The 25,253-nt window shown below is 41.9% G+C and overlaps 1 protein-coding gene and 1 pseudogene across 1 annotated transcript; both read left to right on the top strand.

Moving 5' to 3' along the window:
• Positions 1-718: 718 nt before the first annotated feature.
• Positions 719-19,096, top strand: LOC105073647 (signal-regulatory protein beta-1). The gene is made up of 7 exons (XM_074347051.1): positions 719-875; positions 3,873-4,226; positions 11,856-12,170; positions 14,879-15,190; positions 15,928-16,039; positions 16,460-16,589; positions 18,808-19,096. The coding sequence occupies exons 1-6, from the start codon at positions 800-802 to the stop codon at positions 16,536-16,538; spliced, it is 1,248 nt and encodes a 415-aa protein (XP_074203152.1). The 5' UTR covers positions 719-799; the 3' UTR covers positions 16,539-16,589; positions 18,808-19,096.
• Positions 19,097-19,608: 512 nt separating this feature from the next.
• On the top strand, positions 19,609-20,659 carry LOC105073646 (hsp70-binding protein 1 pseudogene; annotated as a pseudogene).
• Positions 20,660-25,253: the final 4,594 nt, after the last annotated feature.

Here is a 25,253-nt window from a genome sequence, read left to right on the forward strand (position 1 = left end):
AAGACAAGGCTGCTGGTGCAAGAAGAAAACGGGAGGTGCGTTCTTGATGTGAGAGTTTCCCCTGCTCATCCTCCCCTCCTGCCCAGAGCTGGCTCCAGACCAGAGCCGACAGAAGAGGCACCCTTGCTCCTGCCAGCTGTGATCTGGTTGTGTTGCCCTCCCCACAGGATAAACATGCTAAGGCCTCTTCTACTGGCCTCCTCTATTCTCTAAAATAGTAGTCATCCTTACCCTCCAGGGACCTAACTCCTTGCTCACCCAAAGCCATGTCCCCTGCAGTGTAGTCTCAAAGCCAGCGGTGTCCATCAGACACTGCTCATTTTTACCACTGACACCTCTGGAGTGGGGAGAACATGGCTCCACTCCCTTGGGGCCCATTCCCAGGAGACCTCCTGCGAGCAGCCATGCAGTCACTGAGTCCACTTCTTGGACTGTCACACAAGACTGAATATATCCTCCATACGACAAAATTAGTCCCTGAGGCTCCTGGATGAGGAAGGTCCACCAGCACCCTTGAGATGGAGTGTGGGGGCCCTGGGGTCAGAAACTAGGCACTAAGACAGTCTCCCAGGGCCTTTCCAAGCATTTGGGACCCTCACAGCAGTAATTTCTTAACTTGTGTCTGATTCCTGTTTCATCATCTAGAAGCAGGAACTGTCAAAAATCTGACAGCCCTTTCCTCCCATCATAGTTACTTCCTCTTATATCAGGAGACAAGGCTTCACCTCTCACCACAGAGCACAGAGTTCCAGGCCTCTCCAGCACAACATTTCAGAGAAAGCAGGCCCCAGAGGCCACCATGAAACCCATCCCTGCCTCCCTGTGCTGCCTGCCCCTCCTCTCCATGCTGCTGCCTCTGCTACTGGGACCCACAGGTAAGCACCTAGCCCTCAGGTACCACTGCACCAGGATGCTCACTTGAGTTTGGCAGTGATATCATTTTCCCATTGGCAGTGAGGCAGATGGATCTCTGTTCCAGAACCTCTTTCTTTGCTGCCTCTTGCCCAAGACATTTCTCCAAATATTCTCTTCTACAAGGATCTCCCAAACAAAAACCCCAGAGTTCTTATTACTTACAGAGGTCCTTTCCTCTTCGTTGCAGGTCCAGGCAGGCTTTTCTCAGTGACAGGGGTTAACCAATCCCTCCTAACTTCCCACAACCCTGACACCCTGTGATGTCTCCTGGACCCCTTGGGGTGAACTGCAGGACCTGGTGCCATCCTAATGGACAAGGCGGAGATGTGGTATCTGACTCTTCTGACCTGTTGGAGACCATAGAACCTAGGAGTCAGGGCTGTCTAAATTAATGTGGATACAGTTTAGACAGACAAATAGGTATATGGCAAGTACTACATACAGAATGGGGAACTATTAAAAAGTTAGAAAAAATCAGTTCTTTGTAGACTATTAAGTCTCCCAGAATCTCAGCATCTCAGGATTATATTCTTGGTGTGAGAGCTAATCCTGCCTGTCCACTCCCTTCTCTCCACAGCTGACCCCAGAGCCAGGCAGAAAGGAGAGGCTCCCCTCCCTTCCCAGTGGTGTTAACATCTCAGTTGAGAGGTGATTTTCTAGGAAAGTGGTTAAAGGCATAAATGTATTTTGAAAACAATGTGCCAGGGTTCAAAACCAAGTTTTATCACTTATACCATGTTTGACTTTGGAAAAGTTATGAAACATCTCTGTGCCTCTGTTTTCTTATCCAGGAATATGGGTAAGTAATAATGCCTTACTTAATAGGATTGTGGCAAAAATTAAATGAAAATTAAATTTTTAAGAGTTTAGAGTGATGTGTGGCAAACAGAAGCTTCTGTGTAAGTTTTGGCTGTTAATTGCACGTATGAACATAAAGTGGTCCCGCTGATTCTGGCCATTATCGCATTCACTCTGTGTCCTTGACAAGCCTGTGCTTCATTTAAAACTCACAGCATGGTGAAAAAAAATATGAAAATGAATATAAGTATATTCATGGATGACTGAAGAATTGTGCTGTACACCAGAAATTGATGCAACATTGTAAACTGACTATAACTCAATTAAAAAAAAAAAACCTCACAGCAGACGCAGAAAAGAGAAATGATCCATCATGCTTCATAGAAGAGGAAGCAGGAACAGAGGAAGGGAGTGGCCTTCGAGAATCACCAGGCTTGTCAGCGGGGCCTCGAGCCCACATCAGCCTGGTGGTGCTCAGGCCAGGGCCCTCCCACTGGGGAGGCCCCTCAGACATAGTCCTGAGTGTATCTCAGAGGTTTTCAGATTCAGTCTCACATAAAGTCACAAAAGAAGTCTTATTTTCCTACTAAATATGTTGCATAGAGAAGGAAATTGTGGCTCAGAGAGTAAGTAATTTTCTCAAGGCTAAACATCAAGCAACCACTTGAGGAGGCATTTGAACCCAGGTCAGTGGAAGCCCACAAGCCCTCGTCTTAATCTCTTCACTGTGCTGCTTTCATCTATGTTGAATTTTTAACAAAAATAGATTTGCACTATCTATGGTGTTCTGTTATCTTGCTCTTTTGCTTAATAATAAATCGGAGACCTCTCCCATGCTGATGTATGTGTCTATGTCATCATCAATACATCCCCAATATATACTTCCCCACTATTTTTAATAGCTAGATACTTTTCCATCGTGTGTGTGTATCTTCACTTATTTAATGAACTCCTTATTCTTGGGCAGGTACCTCACATCAAACTTTTCAAAATTGTAAATATACTGTGATTGCCATTCCTTTACAAAATGTCTTCACCCTTGTCTGACTGTTTCATTGAATAAGTCCCTAGAAGAGAACTTGCTAGGTCAAAAGGTATGCGTACATTTTGAAGGCTTTTGAAATATAGGATTTCCCAATAAAACATGGATGTCTCAATGTAAGTAAAACATTATTTCAATTCATTACAACACAGGAGAGCAGTGGATAGTGGACTTACTCAGTATTTATGATCGGAACATATTTGGTTAAAGCCTTTCCCCTCTGCTTGTTAAACCACAGCTCAAGCAAGTGTACACATATCACAGGGTCACAACTATGATGCCATTAGTGGCACCTAGAAAGGTTCCATCATTCATATTCCCACCAGCAGGACGTGGCAGTGTCTGCCCAGCTGTACTCTTGGCAACACTGAAAACTGGAAACCTCTTTCATTTTTTTGCCAAGATAATATTCAAAAAACTGTGTCTGTTCATAACTTACAGAAGGGAAACATGCTTCATTTTATTTTACTTTCACAATACAAGCTCAACATGAAAAACCCAACCAGGGAGAGAATGCATAAGTAAAGAATGAATGTGTGTTCCCATCCCACTCCCTGGAGGCAGCCAGTTTTTAAGGGTTGTGTTTGTTTTCTTCCAGATAGTTTTCTGCCACAGACAAAAATGACACCTTCATCACGTGGTAATTCAGCATAGTACCTTGGTCCAATTCTAGGCTCTCTCTTCTGTTTCACTGACCTTCTATCTACTTTGGTAACTGGTCTCTATTATGTAGCCTAAAATTGTGCTCTAACATTGAATCTGCTCAAATCTGACTTCATTATTTTTTAACTTTCCCAAGTATTCTGCTGTGGACTTTAGCATTTGACTTATGATTAAGTGTACATTTCATCATTTACTAGGAATTGTTGATTGTCTGTTCATAGATTTGTTTCTTCTGCCATGTCTTTCCCGCATGTGGCTTTTGCGAGGTATGGCCGTCTACCTGTCTTGTCTCTATGACACTCTCAGCACCCAGGTCAGCAGTCTGTCCATCCCAGATACATGGGCTAAAAAGAAAGAATTAATGAAATTTCAACTGCAGTCTAGACCTAGGCACCTGCTCGGCCCCAGCTGGGCCAGGGCAGGGGACTTGCAGCTAACTTGCGTTTCCTTCCAGGAGTGGTGGGTCAGGAGCTGAAGGTGATTCAGCCTAAGAAGTCAGTGTTGGCTGCAGCGGGAGAGACGGCCACTCTGCCCTGTACCACGACCTCCCTGCTCCCTGTGGGGCCCATCAAGTGGTTCAGGGGCACAGGGCCAGGCCAGGAGTTAATCTATGACCACAAAGGAGGTCACTTCCCCAGAGTAACAAATGCTTCAGACACCACAAGGAGAGACAACATGGACTTTTCCATCCGCATCAGTCACATCACCCCGGCAGACGCCGGTGTCTACTACTGTGTGAAGTTCCAGAGAGGAAGCCCTGGTGACGTGGAGTATAAGTCTGGACCAGGCACCTGGGTATTTGTGTCTGGTAAGTCCAGATCCCTGAAAATCCAGCCCTCTGTTCTAAGACACTCACAACCCCCAAGCCCTTAGCCCAAGACTCCCCTGCCACTAGCCATTGTGTCAAGCTTGAGGACAGAAGATGGCGATAGTGAGCAGTCACAGAGGAGGAGCAGAGTAAAATGTAGAACTGTGCAGCTTCCAAAAGCACATAAATAGACTGGAAATCACAGTGAGTAAAATTACAGACTCCAGGGCCAAATGGCCTGGGTTCAACTTCTAACTCTGCTATTAACAAGCTCTGTGACTTTAGTGAGTTTCTTAAATTCTCTGTGTCTCATTGTCCCCTTCCATAGGATAGGGGTAAAAGTGGTGCTCACCTAGTGGATTTACTGTGAGAATTGTAAACGTAAATGAATTTATAAATGTGAAATACTTTCAAGAGCGCCTGTGACATAAGAATTATTATATTAGTGTATATTATCAGCTTTCAGAATATTAAAACCGATCAGACTTTAAAAAAATCTTCAAAGCAAGGAACAATACATTTACAAAGGATGATACAATTGTTTGGGGAGAAAATTATAAAATCACATTTTTTGATGTCGAATATGTAATCCTGATGCTTCCTAAATTTTGTCCTGGATTTCTGTAAGTCCTGTATATTCTTAGGTTTGGTCCTGGATGATATAATCATGGCTGAAAACAAAGCCTGCAAGACTCTAAACAGCATCCATTTAAAAAAAGACAGAGTATTGATGAATTAATAATTATAGTGTTTTACCTATAAAATAATGAAGTGACAATTTAGTCTTAAAGAACCACAGAAACATACATAACAGAATTTTTGAATCTTTTAAATGTTAGCACCGGAGGACCATGGAGAAACAGAGAATGGTGCGCAGTCTTTTGGGCAAAGAGAAGGTCATATGATTTTCAAGATTTGAAAGTAGAAAGCAAGTTGTATGTGAACCACTGGAATGAGATCAGCATGAGATGTCCAAGGTAACACTGAAGATTGAGTATAAGGACTACTGCTTTCAAAATTCTTAGGGAACCTGATTTCCAACCTAAAATTCTACACCCAGACAGTTTGTTGAGTTTGTAAGATCACCAAGAACTACCTTTCATGCACCCTTTTTGCTTTACCAAAACAAGGGTTAAACAAGACATAAGAATGGGAAGCACAAATAGGAGATTGGAGACCCCAAGATAACAGCTGTACAGGAGGGACAGGAATGGCTACTGGGTCATTACAGACCAGGAGGACTGAGCACTTTAAGAGGGACATCTCAAAAAGATAGAATTGCTAGAATATTAAATAGCTTACAAATCGCTCACACCCACCACTTCTAATATTATTTAACATCATGTTGAAGTATTAGTGTTTTTATGGGGGAGAAAGAAATAAAAAGCATAATAAATACAGAGGAAAATGATCTCCCCTTGTAGATGACATGGCATCTGGAACACTTAATAAAGCAACATTAAGCTTTACAAACAATGAGATAATTTAGCACCATAGCAAGTTAAAAAATGACCAAACAGATCAATAATCTTTATATATATATATCAAAAAAAAAGATATAATGGAAAAGACAAGCACAAATACAACAGCAAATTTAAGTCAATTATATACTTAAGTCAACTTATACCAAAACAGAGATAGGGATTGGATTTCCTCACTCACTAAAGATCTGGACAAACTATATGAAACAGTGGTTCACAAGACCCTGGAAGTCAGGCAACAAAGGACGGTGACCTCTAACAGATGGGAAACAAATGAGGTGAGACCCAAAACTGCCTCCAATTCACGGTCTCAGAAAGCTTCCAGGCCACCATGCAGGGAGAGAGAACTCAGAAGGAGCCTGGACAGCTCCCCGAGTTGATAAGAAGGAGTTAGAAGTCTAAGGAGGGCAAAGTGGTAGAGTTTTCAGAGTGCAGCACCAAAGAGGCGAGAGAACTCCAAATATCTTCAGCATTCCACTGAGTACTAAAAGTGTATGTACATGAGAATCTACATGTATATGAGTGCATTACATGGCCTCAGGGGAAAAAAACCTCTGGAACTTACGCAAGGCTGAGAGTAGTGCTTGTTTTCAACAACCTAAGGAAAAAAATCTCATAATTCATGTGGCAGCTGATAGCGTATACTGCCTCAGTAAAGGTTAAAAAAAAAACTCGCCGTAGGCTAAATGATGCTGTGGTCCTGCACCACAAATCTTAAATACAACACATGAGGAGATAAAATGTTCTTGAAGTCATTTGATCATGTCCCGAAAAAAGTCCAACAATCCCACTTTTAGAAATGTATACACTAACATAAATGCAAGATGACTTATTTTTAGGCTCTTGATTACACCACTATCTGCAAGAACAAAAGATGAGCTGGTAAATAAACCATGGTGCAGTCACACAATGGGGTACTATGCTACTATAAAAGGGCATGAGAAAAACCCAGCACACTGCTTCAGAGAGACCACAGGACATCATTAAACAAGAAAAGCAACGTGTAGAACAGAGTAGGGAGCACACCACTTTTTATGATAAGAGTAGGAAATACAAGCATATACATATCTGCTTCTAAAAAATGAGTAATAGGGGAGGGTGTAGCTCAGTGGTAGAGTCCCTGCTTAGCATGCATGAGGTCCTGGGTTCAATCCTCAGTGCCTCCATTAAATAAATAAATAAACTTAATTACCTCCTCCCTAAAAATAATAAAAAAAAAAAGAGTAATAAATCAAAATATACTTTTATAATTTTACTATAGTGGATGGAGGGAACAAGAACCTGGAAGCAATGACAACCCAGTAGTAATGATGACTGCTATACACAGATATGGTCTCCAGGCCACACTTTCACTAAGAGAGAACCAGGGGTCCTCAGGGAAATGACTGATTTCAGACCTTGAACAGGGAAATGTGTAAAATGAGCTTGGAATATTTTGTTGTACTAGAAGCAAGGAAGCTTCTCACGTCTCCTGAAGTTGTATAAAAAGACTCAGTAACTAACGTAAAGGAGGCTTTCAAAGATGTGACAATTTGAGCATTAAAAACGATAAAGATTACACTATACTGACATTCATCAAATATGTTAAAGAAATGTCATTGGTCACTTTGGAGATTACTAAGGCACCAACTTGTTACCATGAAATCCCAAAGATAGTAAGCAAAGATGTTTATCCTGCCTTTCCTGTAAGAACTGTATGTCAGAGTAACCAAGAAGAGTTGAAAAAGCCAGTTCCAAAATAAAATGGTGTAGAATTGATTGTGGTGCTAGTTACATATCTCTGTGAATATAGAAATTGCTAAATTGTACACTTGAAGTGGGTGGATTACTTGGTACATATGTGAATTATATCTAAATAAAACTGCTTTTTAAAAAAGAAAAAAAAAGTTGATGAGAGAAAGAATAATTCCAACTAATAAAGGCAGAAGGAATGGTAGCATTAGACTATCACCAGTGTGCAATCCCTAAGGAAGTGATGGATCTAGATAATAATTGTCTACAGCTGTTAAAGACACTGGTCTAAGGGCTAGTGGAGAACTTTAGGTGGATTGAGATGACAGTGTCCAAAGCCACTAGTCAATCTAGTGGCACGAAAAGAAAGACAGTCAAACATCACATGCCTTCTCATGTAATGTAGTAAGAAGCTGTCAGAATCATAAAGAATTCTTACCAAAATTATGAACTTGATCCTAATCAACTAGACCCTCTAGTTCCATCTACAGTCAATACAGGGGAGATAGGATCATTTTAAATGATATGAGCTAAGGCATATGAGCTAAGATGTGGGAAATTCTGCAGATTTTTCCTGCAGACCAAGTTTTTTTTTAGCAAACAGTTGTTAAAAGTAAGAGGGAAGGGGAAATCCTTTAGATCAAAAGAGTACTAAAAAGAAATAACAACAAAATGTAACCAATGGATCTTTTTTGCATCCTGACTCAAACAAACCATTTAAAAAATGATATTTGGGAGACAAGCAGGAGATTTTAAATGCTGACAAATATTAGATGATATTAAGGAATTATTCAATTTTAAGTGTGATAATGGCATTATGATTATGTTTAAAAAAATTCTTAAATCTTAACTATACACCCTGAGGTAATTGTGATGATACTCTATATAGAAAACCCTAGAGTCTCCACCCCAAAACTATTAGAACTAATAAATGAGTTCACCAAGGCTGTAGGATGCAAGATTAATATACAGAAATCTATTGCATTTCTATACACTAATAATGAAATATACAGAAGAGAAAGTTTTTAAAATCTCTTTTAAAATTGCATTAAAAAATAAAACATAGACATAAACTTAACCAAGGAAGTGAAAGACCTATACTCTGGAAACTATAAAACATGGATGAAGGAAACTGAAGATGATTCAAAGAAATGGAAAGATATCCCATGCTCTTGGATTGGAAGAATCAATATTATTAAAATGGCCATACTACTCAAAGCAATCCATAGATTTAATGCAATCTATATCAAAATACCCAGGAAATTTTTCAAAAACTAAAACAATTAATCCTAAAATCTATATGGAACCACAAAAAAAAAATTGCCAAAGCAATCCTGAGAAAAAAGAACAATGCTGGAGGTATAACCCTCCCAGACTTCAGATTATACTACAAAGCTACAGTAATCAAAACAGCATGGTGTTGGCACCAAAAAAGACACACAGATCAATGGAACAGAATAGAGAGCCCAGAAAGAAACCCATGCACTTATGGTCAATTAATCTATGACAAAAGAGGCAAGAATATACAGTGGAGAAAAGACAATTTCTTCAACAAGTCGTGCTGGGAAAGCTGGACAGCCACGTTTAAAAGATAAAATGAGAACATTCCCTCACACCATATACAAAAATAACTCAAAATGGTTTAAAGATCTAAATATAAGACCTGAAACCATAAAACTCCTAGAACTGAACATAGGTGGAACACTCTTTGACATAAATTGCAGCAATATTTTCTTGGATATGTCTCCTAAGGCAAAAGAAATAAAAGCAAAAATAAGCAAATGGGATCTAATTAAGCTTAAAAGCATTTGTACAGAAAACAAAACCAGCAACAAAATGAAAAGACAACCTTTGCAGTGGGAAAAAAATATCTGCAAATGTTGTTACCAACAAGGGTTTAATAACCAAACTATACAGACAGCTCATACAACTCAATATCAAAAAGTCAAATAATCCAATAAAAGAATGAGCAGAAGACATACAGATAGCTAAAAGACAAATGCAAAGATGTGCAACATCATTAATTATCAGAGAAATGCAAATCAAAACCACAGTGAGGTATTACCTCACACTGGTCAGAACAGCCATCATCAAAAAGTCTACAAATGACAAATGTTGGAGAAAATGTGGAGAAAAGAAAATCCTTCTACATTGTTGGTGGGAATGTAAATTGCTGCAGCCACTAAGGAAAACAGTATGGAGGTTCCTTAAAAAACTAAAAACAGAAATATCATATGATCCAGCAATTCCACTCCTGGATATATATCTGGAACAAACAAAAAAACTAACTCAAGAAGATATATGCACCCCAATGTTTAAAGATATAGAAACAACCAAGTACCCATCAACAGACGACTGGATTAAGAAGATATGGTGTGTATATATATATACACACACACACACACACATATACACACAATGGAATATTCCTCAGCCATAAAAAAGAATGAAATACTGCCATTTACAGCAATGCGGATGGACACAGAGAATATTATGCTTAGTGAAATAAGTCAGACAAAGAAAGACAAATACTATATGATATCACTTATATGTGGAATCTAAAAAATAATACAAATGAATGAACATACAAAACAGAAACAGACTCACAAATATAGAAAACAAACTTGTGGATCCCAAGGAGGAGAGACAAATTACAGGTATGGGATTAACAGATACAAATGACTATATGCAAAACAGAGAAGCAACAAGGATCTACTGTATATCACGGGGGATTATATCTCATATCTTGTAATAGCCTATAATGGAATATAATCTGCAAAAATCCTGAATCACTATGCTGTAAACCTGAAACTAACACAATATTATAAGTCAACTATGTCAATAAAAATTCAAATTAAATTAAAAATAAAAGACATAGCAACCTATGGATCTTGTTTGCATACTGAGACAAATAAACCACCTGTAAAGTGCTTTTGTGAGACAATCAGGAAATTTAAATATTAACAAATATTAGAATATTAAGAAATTATTATTAAATTTTAAGTACAATACTGGCATTATTATTGTGTTTAAAAAAGAATTCTTAACTCTTAGATATATATGCTGAGGTAATTGTGAATAACATAATAGTGTGTCTGGCATTTCCTTTAAAATAACCTATGGAAGGTACAAGAATAAAGATAAAATAAGATTGGCCATTTGTTGATCATTGTTAAAGTCCCATGATAAGCACTTTCTATTTTTTTCTTCCAGTTTTACTTAGATATAATTGACATATGACACTGTAAGTTTAGGTGTGTAACATAATGATTTAATTCACATACATCACAAAATAATTACCACAATAAGCTTAGTGAACATCTATCATCTCATATAAACACAAAAATTTTTAAGAAAAGAAGTTTTTTTCCTTGAGAGGAAAACTCTTGAGATTGACTCTCTTAACAACTTTCATATATAAAATACAGCAGTATTAATTATATTAACAAGTCCCAGCATGATTACTTTGTCTTCATGTGTGTTTACAAATTACTATGATAGAAGTTTTTTTTAATATACGCCTTTATGCCCCCTAAAAAGTCTTTCTGCACTCTTAGTTATACGTGTATTCTAAGCCGCAGTCCACTACAATACGAAGTTTCAAAAGTACTGGGAAGAGTTATACCTATCTGGCAGAAAGTCTGGGGATGAAGTTGTCATAGGTTCATAGAAAACTAAGCAAATAAAAAGAATGAGACCATTAAGAATTCCTGGAAAGCAAAAAGCTGCACAAGGAAGGAAATATAAGCATGATTTATTACATGGCCCAGCTGTGAACAATGCTCCTTTGGTCACAGTAATATAAATTCTGAATACTGATGAAATAAAAAGATTTGGAGGTGTCTACAATAGGAGGTTGTGAAGAACAGAAGTGTGAATGCAAGTGGAGGGAGATGTAGAGCTAAATTATCATCTTCCATAGTAGTAGGTCTACCAGTAATACATGACACTGAGAAATAATAGCTTAAGCACGTTATTTAGAAAAATAGAAATGTCCTAAGAATCAGCTGAAATACTTAAGAGTGGTTGGTCTGTAATTTTTGCAAGAGGAGGAGGAAGCTATGTGTCTGTTTTTTTTTTTTTTTTATTACACACCTTATATGATTTTGTAAACAGTGTGCTTTGGAAAGGAAGAGAGGGAACAGGAGTGATATGGTCAGATCTGCATTTTAGCATGATCACCACGGTCTGGTGTCTGAGTGTGGGTGCAAAGGTGGAGAAGCAAAGTCAGTGAGGCCAGCTAGCAAGCTGTTATGACATTAAGAGTCATAATAAAAATGAAAAAGTGGAGAAAACTAGAGATGAGAGATTGAGGTGACAAGTCTCGCTGGGTAAAGCAGAAAGGCAGATATTGTACTAGATAGTAACTTGCCATCTTCACTTCTCTCTCTTCTCTCTCCACCTTGCCTTGATCAAGCTAAGCCCTCTGTCCCAGAGGTTTCTGGCCCCACCAAACGGGCCAGCCCAGGTGAGGCAGTGAATCTCACCTGCAGATCAACTGGCTTCTTTCCCAAACACATACAACTGAAATGGTTTAAAAATGGCGTGGAGCTTCCAGCCCATCAGACTCTCATCTTCCTGCCTGGAGATGCTTCCTCCTACACCATTGTCAGCATCGCCCTGGTGACCCTTGACTTGTCCTCACTCCACTCCCAGGTCACCTGCCAAGTGACTCACAGTGAACTGCAAAGGCCCCTCAGTGGACGTGTGAACATCTCTAAATTCCTTCAAGGTAAGAGCCCCAGCACACAACCCCATGGCCAAACCTAGGTGACCTCCGCCTGTTCCGTTTGGCACACCTCACCTGAGTCCCCCTATTCACTCTTCACCAAGACCCACGTGAGGTGGGTACGAGGTTCCCTATCGTATATGACCATCTTATTCCCTTGAATGCCATAATTGGGTCCTTCTCTTTCAGAGCTCCCTTCCCTCTAGTGTATTTGGGAGGTGGGAGTTCATTCATTCAACAAGGATTTACTGAGCATCTGCTGTGTAGTGCATTATTCTAGATGCTGGGAATTCCACGGTAAACAGAACAGACCTGGTTCTGCCTCACTGACTTCACAGTCATGTGAACCTCATCAGCCAAGATGCAAACAATTACATGGTATAACTTGTAACATTTGCTGTGAGGGGAAGACAGAGCACTGAAATAGATGAAAATAGGCAAAATCTAGCTTACTCGAAGAGTGCGTGAAAAAGGAAATGGGTGGAGAGAAATCACAGGGATCAGATCACACAGGGCTTCTGGGCCCCAACAAGGAAGCTTCTCCCACTTGGACGCTCAGGTGGACTCCTAAAACATGGTCCAAACCACCACACCACCACTGCTTTGGTGCCCATCATTGCCTTTGAAACACACTTCCTGAACCCACTCTGGCATCAAGGGAGGGGACGATGCAGGCAATGCCACACTCCACCTTTCTTGCTCTGAGCTCATAAAGACAAACCTGCTACTTTGGTGTCAAATCAAGGCTTCACATCAGACTTGCTCAACATTTGCTTAAATAGTCACTCAGAACATAACTCCTGGAATATTACAAATGTTCCATCACTCTGAAAATGTTCAATGGAAAAGTGACATCGTGGTGATTTGCTTCCCACCATCATCCATTTCAACAAACAAAACAAGGTTTTCTTTGACAACCAGAATCTATACATATATCCATCCATTTTATTCCTGAATTTATATTTCCATTCTAATTCTTGCAGAGAACTTTATCCTAGGATAGCATATTTTATATGTGGAAATCTTTTATGGGCCAAAAATTGCACATATAGAGAACTATGAGAACACAGAGAACTACAAATTTATGTATATAATGTGTATGTATATGTATATAAAATATGTATATAAATTAAATTTATTTGATTTTCTTCTTATGAACTAAGGATTTAAGTATTTAAAAGATTCTTTTGGATTGAACTGCATAATTGATCAAAACAATCTAGACATATGACAAATTTTGACAAATAATGATTAAAATAACAATTAAAATTATATCAGAAAGGCAGTTCAGTGAGATAGATGGAGGAGCTATTTGATAAATCAGGCTTTCTGGTCAACAATATTTTGAAGTGTCCTTTTGTTTTGTGTCCCAAAGTCTTTACACCAAGGACAGTGCACCATAGTTAGTTTCGAGATGTGTGAGAAAAAAGGGGTTTTTTCTTTTTGTAAAGCTGGAGAAGTAGAGTTAAGAAACAGTGAAGGATCTGGTCTTAGTTGCAATTTTAGAAAAGAGTCATACGAGGGCTCAGGATCTGGAAATCAACTATATTAAACTCTCAGTGTAGGTGCTCTTTAGGAAGTCGCAGGTGACCCCAGGGTACTTGTAGCAGCAGTTAAGTGCAGACAGTCTTCAAAGTGGCTATGACCCTGGCTTCATCTTGCTTACATTCCCCCTACTCACCCTGAGCACCCTTCTGTCACTGCAACATGCTAGGCATCCCCTCAGGGCCACTGCACGTGCCCTGCCCTCTGCCTGAGATGCACCTCCACACACGCAGCCGCTCCCAGGGCCCTCCCTCCTTTGTCTCACCCTCCACCAGCCCCTCTGCCTAATGTTCCAGTTACTAGGGCTGCATTATCCCAAACTTATCCCGATATTCTAAACCTACTCCAAATCCTAAAAATTATTATGCTCACATGTTCTGTACTTTAGGAAATTCAGACAGAACCCGGTAAGGATGGCTCGTTTCTGCTCTATTACATCTGGGACCTCAGCTGGACAGTTAGAGGCTGGAATCATATGAAGGCTCTATCACTAACATGTCGAGCCTCTGGTGCTGGCTGTTGGCTTGGGGCCTCAGTTCTTGACACAAGCTTCTCCTTATCATCTTTCCACATAGGCTAGTTTGGGCTTCCACAAACCTTTGTGGCTGTGTCTGAAAGGTGAGCGCCCCAAGATTCCCAGACAGAAGCCATATCGACTTTTATAACCCAGCCTTGGACGTCACACAGTGTCACCTCTGCAGCATTCTCTTCCTCATGTCGTGCATTGAAAAGTAGCCCCCCCCCAGGTTCCCAGGGAGCAGAAGTAGTCTCCCCCACTGATCGGAGGGGCGGGGTTCTGTATGACATTGTATGGCTTGCTGTGACCATTCTGGAAAACACAATCAGCCATGTGTAATTCACTGCTATTCATCTTTCAAATTTCTGCTCAAAGGCCACTTCATCCATAAACTCTTCCCTACCTGCCCCACTTCCAGACCAGGTCAGGTGCCCCTAAAGGCTCTCATAACCTGTATGGGGGTCATGTGAATGCTTTTTCCTCCCTGTTCTCCTTACCAGACTGGGCCCTCCGTGAGACAGGGAGCATGTCTGTCTTTGCTCACTGCTGTATCCTAAGAACTGAGAGTAACTGGCTATAATGGCATGGATGCTCCTTAGGCATCTTTTGCATGAAGGAAGAAGTAACGAAGGGAGGCCTGTTGTTTCAGTTGTCCCCACAGTGAACATATCAGCTCACGGTGTCCCAAGCCTCCAGGTGACCATTCTCACCTGCCACGTGCAAAGGTTTTACCCAGAAGTCATACAAATCACCTGGCAGGAGAAGAACAGACGATTCAAGTCTTATGAGGCCTTCACCCCCACCAAGAACCCAGATGGCACATTCAGCCAAGACAGTCATATCCTGGTCAGCACCTCAGAGGACAAAAGGCTGTTCGCCTGCCAAGTGTGGCGTGAGGACCAGACACTGGTCCAGACCAGCGTGCAGCTGAGCGAGCTTACAGAAGAGCAAGCCAGTTTGGGTAAGTAAGGGTGGAATAACCAAGCAGTTAAAGAGTTAAACCTGGAGACACACAGGCCAGGCTTAAATGCCGGCTCAGCCATATTTGCCATGTGTGTGACCTTGGGAAGATCACTTCACCTTCCTGAAACTCAGTGTCTTCATCTATAAACTGGAACAGCAAATATAGCTACCTCTACACACTGTGAAGCCTTAGGTACCAAACAGCAGCAAGCACCACTTTATCACACAGCTGCATCCTAATGACACATCCCCTTTACCAGATATTCTTGGGTGGGGAGGATATAGCTCAGAGGTAGGGCACATGCTTAGCATGCATGAGGTCCTGGGTTCAATCCCCAGTACCTCCATATAAATAAATAAATAAACAAATAAAAACCTAATTATCTCCCCCTGAAAAAACAAAACAAACCAGCTATTCTTGTGAATAACTAAGTTAACATGAAATTTCTTTCCCCAATTCCCACCCATCTTCCCAAAAGCCATTCAGATTCAACAATTACTGAGCACCTATTAGGAATTTTGCTGGGTGCTCTCCTTTGATATACAAAAATGATCTAAGGTACATGTTATAATCCCCATTTTAAAGATTAGGAAACTATGGCTCAGAGAGGAAAGGTGACTTCCTCCAGGACCAAGGTGTGGTCTTGTTACCTGAGTCTGGGGTGGACTGAGCCTGGGGTGGCAGAGTGATGGAAGCAGGAAGCCATGTTCATCCTGATATCTTCCTGTCACCAGGTGCCACAGCATCCAGCTCCCTCTTTGGGACCCTCCTCCTGCTTGGCTGTAAGTTGTTTCTCCTGACTACAGTTTCCATCATCTATGTCCTCAGGAGGACCCTCCCTTCCAGGTAAACTGGAGACCCCAGAGAGGGCTTGGGCTCCCAGGGGTGGGACTCCAGGCCAACAGGGGGCACTGTGAGGAGAGGCCACAAGGTGCTTCCATTTCTCCTCTACCTTGAAGGCAAGTTGAATCCAGCAGGTCCCTGAGAACAGCACCCCAATTCCCTCAGTCTTCCCTTCTGACTCGCACAGCTCCAGTCTGAGGATGCAGAAAGATGCAGGCTCCCTTGGTCTGGGCAGGGGTGGGGGAGAACTTAAGGAGGGACATAAAGGAGTTAGTATAGAGAGAACACTCGTGAGGTGGCCTCTGAGGAGAAGTTTGAGAAGAACAAAGGCTTTGCCCCAGCTCCCTGCTTCCTCTGTAGGCCAAGGCACTGTGAGGCCCCCCTCAGTGACATAGGACCCTTGTCTCCTCCTGTCTTATTCAGGAGAACTGATCCAGGAGGACCACTTCCCATGATGTCCATAGCCTCTACCCCATCTTTTCCTGCCGCACCAGCCTTCTGAGACCTGTCCAGCACTGGCTGCCCCTCCCTGTCTCCTGCAGCCCCAGAGGAGGTGAGAGCCTGGACCAGAAAGTCAGTAGTGAGAGGTGGCCTCTCATGTCCTACCTAGGAGTGAGGCTTCTGTGGACACCTGACCTAAGCAAGAAATCCAGCAGAGGCAGGATAGGCTTCTACCAGGAAGAAACATATGTGCGATCCTGAAGGCGTCTTCCAGCCCCTCAAGGAAAGCCCCTTGTGGGCCCCCAAACTAGCATGAAACCTTTAAAACCCCTTCATTAGAATGATATTAAAGGAAATACTTATGGCCAGTAAACATATAAAGAGACACACAATCCCATTAGTGATCAGAAAAGGCCAAAGTAAGACCACACTGAAATGGCAATTCACCTTCTCTTACATTGCTGATGGCCACATAAATTGGCACAGATGCTTTGGATAACAGTCTGGAAATTTTTAAGTTGAACATTCACATGCCCCATAACCAGGCATCTCCACACCTTGGTTGTTCCCCCAAAGAAACTCTTGTACATGGACACCAGGAGATATGTACAAATATATACATGCTAGCATAGTTTAAAATTACCAAAACCTGAAAACAGTCCCAATGCTCATCTACAAGATGATGAACAAGTAGTTAAGTACAATTACAGAATGAAACGTTCTACAGCAATAAAAATAAATAAATCAACAGCTATACAGATAATATGGACTAGCCTTAGCAAAAAAAAAAAAAAAATTAGGTACGTAAGCCTCCAAAGATTTTATAAAACATGATATATGATAAAACCATATTTTTTTAAAAAGGAACAATATATACAAGATTTTAAATAGGAGTTGTCTGAAGTGGAAAAAGGCAGATGAATGGAAAAGGTGGATACGTACAGTTTTAAATTAATGTCAGGGTTCTAGATTCCAGGCTGGGTGCTGGCTTTACAAATAATTGCTCATCTCAAAGGAGGTTGTGCCTTCATTTATTCCACAAATATTACTGAGCTTATGCTATGCAACAAGCACTGTAATAGACACAAGGGAAACACTGGTACTGATGGTCCCCACCCTTGAGGAGTTTACAGTGTGATGAGGACAGACAGAAAAGAAAGAAGAGAGGGAAGAATGGGGAGGGAATGAAGGAGGGGAAACTTAGGAAGAAATAAACAAGAAGGTGATGAGAGATCTGAAGAAAATAAAAGGGTGCACAGAATGGGCATTTCAATGATAGAGCTCTCCACAGGGGTCGGGAATTAAGTGTCTGATACCTAGAAAGAATGGTAGAGAAAGCCTTTCTGAGAAAGGAATCTCAAAAAGGCTTATCTAAAATTTGCAATAGCCTGGGGGAAATACTCTCTTGTTATTGGGAGCCCACAGTGCCAAGCCCTGAGGTACAGGGAACATGGAGTGTTCAAAGAGGAAGGGGGCCAGTGGAGCACGAATCTGACAGTAATGGGATATGGAACAATGCTGAAGAAACAGGCAGGAGCCAGTCACACACAGCTATCTGCCATGGTAGGGAATGTGGATTTTATTCAAAGAAGAACGGAAAGACATTAGAGTTTTAATTGACAGAGTAAACTGCAAGATCTGATTTAGAATTCTGGAAATCACCACGACACCTGTGCCCTAAATAGATTAGAGAGAAACAAGGAGTCAGAAATCAGATGTGTGGTTACCGCACCTAACCAGGGAGCAGTGAAGGTGACTTGAGCTATGGCAGTGCCAGCAGAGTTGGAGAGAAATTGACTAATGTGAGGTGTATTTAAAGACAAATGACCAGAAATGTTTGGGAACTGAATGTGAAAGGCAATGGACAGGGAGGAGTCGGGGGTGGCTTCCTGGCAAGATTGAGCAATGGATGAGATGGAGAAGACAGGAGGAAGAATAGGTTGGTGATGGGAACTACGGGTTCAGTGTTGAACATGTTAAACATAACGTTTGTTCATCGTCCTAGTGCAGATGTTGAGTAGGCAGATGGGCATATATGTTTCTAGCTCAAGAGAGGGGTCAGAGCTGGAGAGATATTTTTAGTCATTAGGTCTGTAAAACTGGTTGCCAGGGCAGCCAAGCAGCAGAGCTAAAATAATCATTTTCCTTTTCCATCCTTCTTCCTTCCCCCAAAGCCCTTGGATACAATGCGTCTCCAGGCTCCTGTACAAAAGGGGTGCTTATGTATGTGTGGGTTGGAGGGGGAAGCAGAGAGACAAAATGTTTCCATTTGTCATGATGACATGATGGTACATATATTTTCCTTCTGCATTGTCATGTGACCTCTGCAGGGATTGAGAATGTCCTCCTTGTCCCCTGTCACACTGGGCTACACTGGTGATACTCAGCAGTCTCACTGGACACTGTGGGAAGGACTGCTAACAGAGTGACATGTAAGGAGAACATTCACAAGTGGGCAATGGAACAGCTGAGAGAATCAGAGACTTTAGCATCATGGTCAATCTGAGCTGGTAAACTTCTTGATACCATCTAGTCCAATTTCTCCTCTCCAAACCAGAATGTGTTTTGGAGACATTAGGCGACAAGACGAAGGTCAAATAAAGCAACTCCAAGCTACCATTCCAATGTGTGCAAAAATTTTTTAAAAATTTTTTCCATGATTTAACATAATTTCTATTTTAAGATCCTTTTCCATGGACTTACTCTTGGTCAAATCAGGATCTCCTCCATCAAATCTGCATCTTCCCTCACCCCCTAACCACCCCCTCACCCCGCCATCCTCTCCATTCCCTGCCATGTTAAGTTGCCTTTGTGATACTGGTCCATGCAGGACTTTGCTAAGATGTCCATTACCCTGTGCTGCCCTTGACTACATACAGATCCTCACAGGTGCCCCTAGCATTAACGTCTTCCTGGTCTCACAGCTTCCCGATAGCCCCGCGATTGCAGCTCTGCTCACAATCCTCTCGAGCGCAGTGGACGGTCAATATGGCGGCGCCCAGCACAGTTAGGTGCGGGAGACTCAGCCTTTAGCAGCAATGGCGACGCGAGGCCCAAAGAGCAGACCCCCAGGAGTCCACCAGTCAGGACGCAGCGCTACCTTAGCGTGACCACCCCTTACCCCAACACATTCTTACCTTCTTCGCAAACAGCCCGTGGCGGAACAAGGCTCCGGAGGCTGTCGCCCTCCCCTGGTGCTGCCCTCAGGCTCCCAGCGTTGCTCTTCCGGGGCAGCGGCTCCTCCGCAGGGGGCTTGGGCAACGCCCCGCCCCCACGACACCTCCAAGGCCTGCCGCAGAGGGCCATCAAGGCGGGCTCTGCAGTGCCACACCCCGCTCCAGAACCCATGAGTTAGGAGAGGTGCCAGCGGCTGCGGGAGGCCGTGTGGGCCGCCCTCCGGGCCAGAGGGAGGAGGTGGAGCAGATGAAGAGCTGCCTCCGAGTGCTGTCCCAGCCTATGTCCCCTCGGCTGGTGGCGCTGAGCTGGCCGCTGACCAGCAGGAGCGCGAGGGGGCCCTCAAGCTGCTGGCCGACCTGTGCGAGCAGCTGCACAAGGCCACAGACTTCTGCCTGTCAGGCATGCACGTCCTGGTGCGCGGGTACCTGGAGGCGGGGCCTGCGGGGCGCGGGACGCAGGCGCAGCTCGGCCGCACGTGCATCCGGAACGTGGGCGCCATCCCAGAGCAGGTGCCGGGCCTCGGCGCGCTGCTGCGCCTGCTGGATCCAGACGCCTGTGACTCCGCGCGTGTCGAGGCCCTCTTCATCATCTACTGTGAGTGTCCTGTGGGCTGCTGGGCTGGGGCTCGGGTCCCCAAGGGCCGGCACCAGCCGATGGATCTGCTTGGAGGCAGAGTGAGAGGGGCCTCGTTGATTCATTTCTTCCCATTACTTGTTGGGACCCTTCTGGGTGCTGGGGACAGAACTGTGAGCTTCGCACAGACCCCATCGGTCAGAGAGCCAGATCCTAACCACACAGGACGAGGCTCAGCTCGAGTACTTTAGGCCTGACAGGGCTTCTCGGCCTCGGCGCTGTTGACATCTGGGACCCAATTGCTCTTTGTCGTGGGGAGGGGGACAGCTCTCGACGAGGTTGCATGAGTGTCCTGGCAACATGGCAGGTGGCTTCTCCCAAAGAGTGCAATCCAGGATGCCAGGCAGGAGCAACAGGAACTACAATGACCTTTATCTTTTGTTTTTTGTACCTCTTAAAACGCACCCCTATCTTGTTCCTCCCCCATTCCCTCTACCCTCTGGTAGCCCCTACGTATGTGACTCTGTTTCCTTTTTTGTTGTATTCAATAGTTGTGTTTTTTAGATTCCGCATATAAGTGATAACAGTATTTGTCTTTCTCTGAATCATATGCTTTAAAAAGATAAATTGTACAGACTGTGGAATTATATCATAATTAAAAATATTTAAACGTAAAAAAAAAAAAAAGCACAGTGGAAAATCTGGCTACTAATGGGACCCCAGGAATCTCTGCAAGGCGGTCTCAGATCCATTCTCGCAGGCAGAGCACACACCCAGTGCTGCCCTTCTGTTGCCAGGCCAGGCTGGAGGCAGGAATTCTACAAACCATGTCACCAGGAAGGAAAGCACATGTTCTCCTGATTCTCCCATCCCTCTCGTATCCAAACTGGACCTGGGGTCTGAGAAGCAAGTTGTAGGACCCTTCTCAGATCCCCCCCACCCAGGGCTGTTTCCCTCCAGTTCCTCTCCTCTCTGCCACAAGTCGTACAATGTCGTTTAGTCTCAGGAGGTAACTGGAGTGTGGGGGAAGGTGAGCAGGGAGTGGCTGCCTCTACCAGAGCCTGTTATTTTTCCAAACTTTTGCATCTTTCATCTGGATAACAGCTTCTGAAACTCAAAGGTGCATTTATCCTCTATTTCTGTAAAACAGTCTCCCTTGAGACAGATGCATTACATTTATCTGCTGCCTAATTTTGTCAAAATAAAACAATCCACACTGAGATGAAGGCATCAGTGAAACTCTGCCTCAGTGAGAGCTCTTCAGTGACACCAACAGGCACACTTTATAACTACATGTCAGAAGTCTATACACTCAAGGCTGATGTATCTCAACTCTGAATATACTCAAAACCATTGAATTGTACACTTTATATGGCTGAATTTTATGTTAGTTTAATTATATCTCAATAAATCTATAATAGAAAGTGATATAGTTACAACAATGACCCTTATTCCTTACAAATTCCAATACTCCTCTATTATTAAAAAGAAACTACAAACCAATATCCCTGATGAATATTGATGTGAAAATCCTCAGCAAATTCTAGCAAATAAAATTCAACACCACATTAAAAGGACTATACACCATGACCAAGTAGGATTTATACATGAAATGCAAGAATGATTCAACATAGGAAAACTAATCAATGTAATACACAAATAACAATGACAAAATGAAGGACAAAACCCACATGATCATCTCAATTGAGGCAGAAAAATCATCTTACAACACTCAGCACCTTTTTATGGTAAACACACTCAGCAAACTAGAAGGAATAGAGGGAGACTACCTCAACATGATGAAAGCTGTACATGAAAAGCTGACCGCTAACATCATACTCAATGGTGAAAGACTGAAATCTGTTCCTCTAAGATCAGAAACAAGGATAACAACTTTCGCCAGTACTATTCAACATACTACTGCGAGACCGGTTAGACAAGAAACAGAAATAAAAGGCATCCAAATTGGAGAGAAGTAAAGTTATCTCTCTTTTCAGATGAAATCATATGCAGAAAGCCCTAAAGACTACATACACACACACACACACACACACACACACAAACAAACACACACACTTTACAACTAACAAATGAGTTCAGCAAAGTTGCAGGATACAAAACCAACACATGATAATCAGTTGTACTTCTATAAATTAACAATGACCAATCCAAAAAGGATATTAAGAAAATAATCCCATTTACTACAGCAAGAAAAAGAATAAAATGCTTAAGTGTAAACATAACCAAGGAGGTGAAAGATTCATACAGTGGAAACTACAACACATTGTTAAAAGTAGTCAAAGTCAATATAAATAAGTGAAAAGATATTCCATGCTCATGATTGAGAGTCTTAATATTGTTAAAATCAAAAGTCATATGCACTTCATATTTACTGCAGCATTATTTACAAAAGCTAAGATAATGGAAACAACCTAAGTGTCCATCAGCAGATGAATGGATAAAAAAGATATGGTATATATGTGTCAGAATATTATTCAGCTATAAAAAAGGATGAAATCTTGCCATTTGTGACAATATGGGTGGACCTTGAGGGTATTTTGCTGAATGAGATGAGTTGGACAGTGAAGGACAAATACTGTGTGATCTCAGTTACAATGTGTAATCTAAAAAAAAAAACAAAAGCTCATAGATACAGAGAATAGATTGATAGTTGCCAGAAGCTGGGAGGCAGGGGGCAAAATGGGTGAAGGAGGTCAAAATGCCCAAACTTCTTGTTATAAAATAAGTAAGTCATGTGGATGTAATGTACAGCCTGGTGACCATAGTTAATAATACTGTACTGTGTATTTGAAACTTGTAAAGAGAGTAAATCTTAAAAGTCCTCATCACAAGAAAATATTTTTGTAACTCTGTATGGTAACAGATGTTAACTAGATTTATCATGGTGATGATTTTGGTGATATACACAAATGTCAAATAATTATGTCATACATCTGAAACTAATGTAATATATGTCAACTGTAGCTCAATTTTAAAGTTAAGTTAAAATTTAAAACCACAGTGAAGTATCATCTCACACATTAGGATGGCCACCATTAAAAGAACAGGAAATAACAAGTGCTGACAAGGATGTGGAGAAATGAGAACCCTTGTGCCCTATGGGTAGGAATGGAAAATGGAAACTAGTGTGGAGGTTTCTCAAAAAATTAAAAATAGTACTATTGTATCATCCAGCAATCCCACCTCTAGGTATATATCCAAAAGAATTTAAAGCAGGACCTTGAGGAGATATTTGCACTCATGTTCATCACAGCATTATTCACAAACACCAAGAGATGAAAGCAACCCAAATGTCCATTGACAGAGGAATGGATAAAGAAAATGTGGTATGTCCATACAATGGAATATTATTCGGCCATAAAAAGAAGTAAATTCCATCACATGCTACAACTCAGATGAACCTAGAGGACATTATGCTAAGCAAAATAAGCCAGCCACAAAAGGACAGATACTGTATGATTCCACTCATATTAAGTACCTAAAGTAGTCAAATCATAGAAACAAAGTGGAAAGGCAGTTGCCAAAGACAAGGGGGTTAGTAGAAGGGGAATTAGTGTTTAGTGGGTATAGTTTCAGCTTTGCAAGATGAAAAAGTTCTGGTATCTGTGGCACAACAATGTAAATATACTTAACACTGCTGATCTGTACATTTTAAAAGGGTTAAGATGGTAAATTTAATGTTATGAGTTTTTTAACCACAACAAAGAAACCCCCCCCAACACACACACACAAAAACTTTAAGATAAGTGAAAGAAGCCAGACACCAGTCACTGTATGACTCCATTTATGTGAAATTGAAGAATCAGCAAAACCAATTTATGGTGATAGAAATCAGATTGGTGGTTGCCTATGGGGCCAGAGATTGAATAGAAAGGAACAAGAAAAAAAGCTTCTATGTCTTAGGGTGGTGATTACATGGGTGTAGAGAGATATAAAAAGTCTAAAATTTCAGTAAGCTACATATTCATGGACTTACGTGCACTACTCTGTAAGTCATACTTCAACAAAAATTGAAACAACACCAAAAAGCGTGTCATGGGATTTGACATAACACACCAAAAGGGGAACAAGAAAGGCAAAACAAAGCACAGGACAGGACATGTTGCAAACAGCAGAGGGTCAAGTTCAAGGATCTAGAGGTTTCAAATGCTTCTTCTAAATAGAGAGAATGGCTAAAATGATGCTAGAGGACTTCAAAGTCAGGTCAAAAAAAGCCATGCACTCCTGCTTTGTTCTCATGGGAACTGGGGGTTTATTGCATACAAGCACTGCACAGCCTCACCGCTCCCTAGTTCACTGCTAGCTCTTGGAAAATCAAGAAGCTGCAAGATTCACAGGAACCCACTACCAGTGGTCACAGCTGCCTGTGATTTACAGAAGAGAGGGCGGAGGGCACTGCAAAACCTCACATTTGCCATCTTCTGATGTCCTTGCAGCTTCCCCTCTCCATTTCTAGAGGAGCAATCATGTCTCTCCTTCTCTTCCCCCTTCCATATCTACTGCAAGCACCTCTTGCATAGAACCTAATCCGGAGCAAACCTGACAAGGAGTTCTGGAAAATGTCGTCCCCAGGGGTCAGCCCCTCTGATAAAGAGGAGAACAGAGAAAGGAATGGAGATAAATGTTGATTGCAAAAACGCCAGTGTTGGTATTTTTTAAATTGGTATTTTTTTTAATTGCTGCTGAGGTTGAATGTTTTCCCTAGACTTTCTTACTGGGCTTGCCATTTTGTGGTATACAATGAAGAAGCTGTTGTTTTACGAAGTTCCATTTTTGCAGGGAGAAAAAAAGCCAGTGTAAGGGTAGACTTGTGTTTTATGTCTACCTCAGGTGACCCTGCTGAGAACGATTGAGACCTAAGTCCTCAAGCTAGTAATAGACACCACTATGCCTGCAGCAACTGAATACCAAGTCCCCTAACCAGGAGGAGAATCACTGCTCCCAGCTACTGAGCAATTACCGAGAGCCAGCACCGCACTGGCTCATCCCATGGCATCCATTTTAC

Source organism: Camelus bactrianus, chromosome 19 (genome assembly GCF_048773025.1).
Source record: "Camelus bactrianus isolate YW-2024 breed Bactrian camel chromosome 19, ASM4877302v1, whole genome shotgun sequence".
Taxonomy (NCBI): domain Eukaryota; kingdom Metazoa; phylum Chordata; class Mammalia; order Artiodactyla; family Camelidae; genus Camelus; species Camelus bactrianus.